At 37.7% G+C, this 6,396-nt stretch overlaps 1 protein-coding gene across 1 annotated transcript; it reads right to left on the reverse strand.

Moving 5' to 3' along the window:
• Nucleotides 1–246: 246 nt before the first annotated feature.
• Nucleotides 247–5,440, reverse strand: GDF2 (growth differentiation factor 2). The gene is made up of 2 exons (XM_042863117.1): nt 4,893–5,440; nt 247–3,244 (listed from the first exon to the last, which is right to left on the reverse strand). Exons 1-2 carry the CDS (start codon nt 5,236–5,238, stop codon nt 2,307–2,309), a joined length of 1,284 nt encoding a protein of 427 aa, XP_042719051.1. The 5' UTR covers nt 5,239–5,440; the 3' UTR covers nt 247–2,306.
• Nucleotides 5,441–6,396: the final 956 nt, after the last annotated feature.

Consider the following 6,396-nt stretch of genomic DNA (forward strand, 5'->3'; position numbering starts at 1 on the left):
TCATGTTTTGATTTACTGCTGTACCATTCAAAATGTTAAGCCTATGGAAATGTGATCGTTAGAGCTGGCTGGAAGTGAAACTGATTTTTTGGGGTTGAAATACAAGAGAGACTTGTACAGTTTTGGGAAAGAGTCTGTAGAGCTTCTCTGAAGTTCTGATAGAATAGCTGGGATCTGAATTGAGTTTTTCCCCCCCTTTTTTTCCCTCCCTCCAAAAAATTGATTTTTGAGAAACTATCTCTGTGAACATGTGAGGACTTGTCTCTTTTCTTCTCCACTTATTAATTTGATAAATGACAAACTCCTGCACTCTATGAAGTCAGAATTACAGCTAGGACCTAGTGTTTAGATGACTTGAGGGCACACAGCTACAATTACCTTGACACATGGGTGAAAAAGAATTCTAATGTGATCACACCAGATGTTTGCTTGGTAGTTTGTTTTACTTGAAGAAGAGAAGTTGTGCAAAATACTATAAATTTAGGAGATATCAATACAAAAGGGAGAGAAAACATTTCAAGGAGGAAGACATAACAACTGTAAGATGACAGAAGCCAGTGGGGAGTAGTAAAATGAGAGGATGCCACATGAAAATTAAGAGGATAATGACATGCAGCTATGGATGGATAGAATTCTCATGGATCCCGATCTCAGATCTGATCCAATTGCAGTCCTCTTCTAATGGAAGAGGCTGTAAATCAGTCAGAGGATTCTGGTGAATCATGCTTTGTTCTCATAATTTGTGATGTAACCAAAAGTTCTTGATGGAATTACAACTGCTCTGCTTGCACTCACCTGCTATTCGCTCTGTATTCAGTTAACAATAGTAAATAAACTGCATATTAGATTTCAAGCAGAGCTGTTCATAGCAAATGAATTCGTCTTGCCCACAGGCAGCCCTAATTTAAAACATATGTATACATTTAAATCATATTGGTTCCACATATTAAGCATATTTTTGTCTCATTAACATTTAATATTTTGAATATATATGTAGTTCACTGTGGGTTTGAATCAAAAGTGGTAGATTTTTTTGATGGAAGGTGGAATAGTAGGAAGAAAGTGGATTATGATGGCATTACATGGCACATTCCATCACACCTGAAACCAATGCAAAGCACTGTCTTTTCTTGTACAGGCAAAACCTTCATTAGAATCGAAGAAAGTTTTCCCTAGTTGCAGGAAACATGGGAGTTGTTGTTTAGTGAAAATAGAAGTAAGGACAGGATAACCGTTGTCTGGTAGTGTATTTCTCCTAAAGTGAGTAAGTGCCCCAGAACATTAAAAAAGGAGTTATCAATTTTTCCCAGACTTCTAAAGAGTGAAAGAATTTTGTATGTAAAACGGCGTTTATCCTAAGAAAAAATAAAGAAAATAAGCAGTGCCTGGTGTCAGACTCCAAAGAACTTAGGCCTCTAAAAATTAGCTTGTTTATTTCTTTTCATGAGTGCTGAGCACTGCCAACCCCCACACTTGTTAGGGTACAGATCCTAAGACTGGATGTGATTTGACTGCATGTTCTTGCAAAGAAATACTAAGAATATGCAGTAGGTCAAAGTGGCTCCTTATCTTTGTGAGGAGATAAGGCCTGCTGTTCCTCCTAGGAAACAGTGTCTTGGAAGCGGAAGGCTGTACTTCTTATCATTCAAGTATGTGCCATAAAGGGGTAAAAATAGGGACACCAAGGATAAGAAAGCTGAAACCAAGGCACCTGCTACCCACAGAAGGAAACTTGGGAATCAGATGAGATGGAGTGTGTCATCTGTTTGAGAAATTTTAAAACTTCACTTTCAGGAGTAAATACTTTGCATTAAAATGATTTTAAAAGTCTCTGAAATTACTGATGTGAGAAAAGGTTTGCAGGATTTAGACTTCCTGTTTTATCATGCAAACTATATGCAGTTCAGTGAGTACACAGAAGAATGTAAGAACTGACAGAGAGAGTTAGATTTCTATGCCTATTAGAAATTTAAAAGACATCCTCAATTCCAAAGACTGCATGTGACCTGAACAGAACTGGTTTAACAGAAAAATTCAAATAAGTTTTTGGTTTTTGTCACTCTGGCCAAATAATGCGTAGTTCTTTCAATCTCACAAAATTTTAATTAATGATATATAATGCAGGTTATTTACAATGATTGCCATTCTTTAAATGCCAGCTTTCCTTTAAAAGCAGCAACAACAAACAACCAGCTCCATCCCGTGCTCCAAACCTTGTTTGCAAGGATTTTCATTTACATCACTAATGTACAGTTTCACAGACAGCAGAAAAGAGTATTCTTCTTCTTATAGATATTCTGCATATACTACCTGCAGCCACATTCTGCCACTTTCATCCCTTCATAGTTATATATCAAAGTGGGCACACCAGCATCATCCTTATAAAGAATAGAAATTGAATCCAATTTAGTTGGAACACAACAAGCCTTGGAAGCTTTCTTCGGGTTTTGGAGATGCACCAGAGTCTGGACAATAGCATGTTTTGTTGGCGTAACATTATCTGTCAGAGGGAAGAAGCAACCTCCTTTACACTCAAAAGCCTCATAATCTTTGGGTGCAATGATCCAAGAATCCCAACCAATCTCTTTAAAGTTCACATGGAGCGAAGTTCTCCGACAGTGGTTTGCTCCAATGCTTCTCTTGCTTCTGGAGGAATGCTGATGGGGCCTAGTGATGGCTTTTTCCTCTCTCTGTTCTTCTTCAGATGAAGAGTTGTTCTTTCCTAATTTGTCTAGCACATTTTCTTGCTCATGAACAATCATCTCCCGGAGCTCTACTTTGGTCTCTTTTGTCCCATTGCTGCGATCATTGGAGAATACTACTAACAGGGGCAGATTTTTAGTGTCACGAGTAACACTGATATCCAGCTTCCCACAAGGGAAACCACCCAGAGCCTTACTCTCTATAACAACCTCTAGCTTGTTTTTAGTCTTCATCTTGTCTGCCTTGACCCATCTTTTCACAGCTCTGGACACTTCAAACATTTCCCAGCCACACTCCTGAATACCGTGGGAGACAAGCAAAGATTTGCTATTTTCTTTGTTTTCCCAATGGTCTCCATCTAGAACATCATAAATGACCATGTTTCCTTCCAGTCTGGAGGGAGACCCAACTTCCTTGTGACAGGAGATGAAGATTCTCAGTTCAGCTCTGGTGATTTCCTCGTATCGTGGAATAGAGATGTTGAACAGCAAGATGTGTTTCTGAAATGGGTTTTCTTCTGGTGAAGTTAAAGAAACAACATCTGCAATAGGGAATAAAAATCTGTGGTTACAGTGCTCCTGACAGTCCAAATAACTTGCTTTTAAAAGATTCAGGATGTGTTTTGGGAGTAAAATAAGACCATGGCTACCTAGCATCAAAAAATAAATAAAATAATACCATCTTCTGGCCAGGTTTCAAGAAGCAGGGAGTGAAAAGTTAAAATGGAGTATCTTGATGTTGGTAGTATTTTCACCAAGACTGCATGCAGGTGAATGTCTGAAGGAGTGAAGGGGTAGCAGGAAGAGTCTTCCTAAAACAAGGTGCAGATGGTGCTGTAGCAGGTACTCATCTAGGAAGTGTAAAATTTAGCAATTTCCTGAAGAGAATTTTACAGAAAGAATTCCTAAAAAAAAAAAAGCTATTAGAATTTACCACTCATCACAGTGCCGTGGGATGAACTGCTCTCCTAGTATAGAGAAGCATGGCGTGTATTTGTCTCTTTTTAAGAATTAACTGTGCTGAGGTTTTTGGTGTCTTCAGGTAGTTTGAAAGCAGCTTGTGTTACTGAGAGAGAAGACAGAAAAATTCTGAAAAATCTGTATCAAAGCTCGAGAGTCTGTTTAAATTGGGACTTGGTGATAAATATCCCTCACGTTTAGGTATATTCCAGGCTTTTGTGAGTATTTGCGGTGTTTTATTATATTTTTCTGCAAACGTATGTGCAGAACCAGCAACTCTGGCTTGGGAAGGACAGGTATTTTTCTGACAGATCAGATAGGTAGTATTTTAAAGTCATCACTGAATGATATGTCTTTGATGGTCAGTGTTAGATAGTTACTTTATCATCATTGTATTATAGGGCAATTTTAATTAGCTACTGTTGACTCTTCTTCCCTCTAAAGCAGTCTGAGTGGAGAGTGGGATGTGGGAACTATAATCTAGCTCATACTGTTGAGTTTTCTTTCCATTTCAGAACTAGAGTCACTTATTTGGGAATCTGGAGATCCTTGTAGTGCTGTTACCTCTATACAACTATATTTTATAAAAACAGATTCTCCCTGTCTCATTTTTATTCTAAAGATTGCACTTATAACATTTTTTTACTGTTTCTTGACATGGAGCTTTCAAAAATCTATTGCTACAGGCAGATTTGGATTTTTTTTCAAGTTGAGACAAGCTTGGCTACAACTTTTCATGTAAATCTTCCCCTCTAAACCAGAATTTGGGGTGAGCACTGCTGGATCCTTACTGGGATCGAGGCACAGATATCTCAGTTGGCTACTGTATTTTTTAAGAATGACAGAAGCCTCTCAGAAAGAAGAGCTCTCTGGCATGAATGTCTCAGTTATACATGATCAAATATTTGTTTTCTAACATAAAAAAGCAGTCACAAATCTCTAGCTTTGAGAAACATGATTTGTGTAAACCCTGTATTCAATGTATTTTCTCAATTTAGGCATTTGAGAAGATAAAATTGTAAAATAAAAACATCAGAGAATTTTTTTAAATTGTGTTTTTTAAAGATTGAAAGGAGCAAGTAAGGCCACAGTCCAAAAATTTGATCTACTTGCTTTCTAAATAGTCTGTGGAAGTTAGGCAATTAGTTTCCTCAGAATTTCAAAAGCATGTGACTGCTGCTCGCATATATCTTTAAAAATTCTTGTCCACACATTTAGGACTTCTCCTACCTTCAGTGCTGAAGCTCCTTACGATGTTGGATGCAGGAATGGAGGACTTGTCCGCTGTGTATCTGTTGTATAAATCAATCATGAACTGTGGTGGGGGTTCTTTGGTCTTCGCTTGTGAGGGAATCCTTGATAAATTCAAACTTCTTAGTAATTCTGTCTTCATATTCTCCAGGAAAGATTTAAAATCAAAATGGGTCTCATCTTCCATTTCCCCAGGATCATGAAAGAATGTGTCAGACTCTCCCATAACTGGTAGCTTGTCCCAGTTTTCCAAAGGCTTGCCTCTTGTCAGGCAGGCAATTATATTGAAAACAGAAAGTGCAGCTAATACTCCAAAATAATGCATTTCTTATGTATTTACTTTCTGAGGGAGAGACAAGAGGACTAAGTATTTTAACTGATTAAAAATGTTGAATCTTTACAGACAGAGGAGAGGAGGTGGAAGGCAAACAGATGGAATGCCCTTTGCAAATCACTTTCTTGTGTTCTTTTCACAGTCTGCTTCAAACCCCAGCCTCTTGTCAGTTGTCAAGCAGATTGGTTGTACACTTGCCCTTATCTGAGTCATTGATGCCATGCTTCAGCTTCTGTTATCTAGCGAAGCTCTTAGTTAATGAAGATTCTATAAACATCTGACAAACACACATGGCTGGTGGGAAGGACATTGTATATTGTAAAGAATCCACATTTCACTTTAGGGTCATCGTTACTTAATTACACTCTTTTAGCATTTCCTTGCCAACTCAGACAGAAGCTTTTTTAGGGACGTGGAAGATTACACGATTTTCATCATGACTAGAAAACAGAACTCTAGAATGAAATTATTCTATCAGCCATTAGTAAATAACATCTCACATATCCCTGCCATGTTCCATTAATATGCCATCAGTAAATCTACAGTAATTTGATGGAGACCTGTGATTCTGCAAGACATGCTCTCATGACAGTACAAACAACCTTAAAACTTCTTTCCGTTTATCAGCCAAGAGCTATTATTTGTACACACTGTAATATCTGTTTTGTGTCAAGTGCGTTTCAGGCTGTTTGCAGGCTTGTTCTTTTTCAGTCTGATTCTTTTGTAGACTTGTAGTTTTTTGTAGTCTTGTTTTTATAGTATCTTACATAATATATTTCTTAGGTTCTTGATGGTCAACACAATCCAAGAGCAACAAGAGCAACCAGTGACCTTAGAATGGAAACAGAACCAACCCTTCTGAGGCTACATGAAAAGTAAGAGTCTGACACTATTACCCATGAGAAGAATGGGACGAAATTCAAAATTTCTTTTGTATTTAATACTTGCGTGCAAAGTCCAATTTCTTGTACTTGGCTAAGTGTAACATTTCAAGGATCTCCAGAAAAATGAAGAATTTTTCTTCATCTTCTTCTTTTTGTAGCACTTGTTCTAAAAGACTATCACTCACGCTTAAAAATCCTGGTGCTTCATTTATTGTTCACTGTTCCAGGCTTAAACCTTTTAGACACCAGTTCTACTCACTTCCTT

The sequence above is a fragment of the Lagopus leucura genome, unplaced genomic scaffold (genome assembly GCF_019238085.1).
Source record: "Lagopus leucura isolate 7727_CA_CO unplaced genomic scaffold, USGS_WTPT01 Super-Scaffold_739, whole genome shotgun sequence".
Lineage (NCBI taxonomy): Eukaryota > Metazoa > Chordata > Aves > Galliformes > Phasianidae > Lagopus > Lagopus leucura.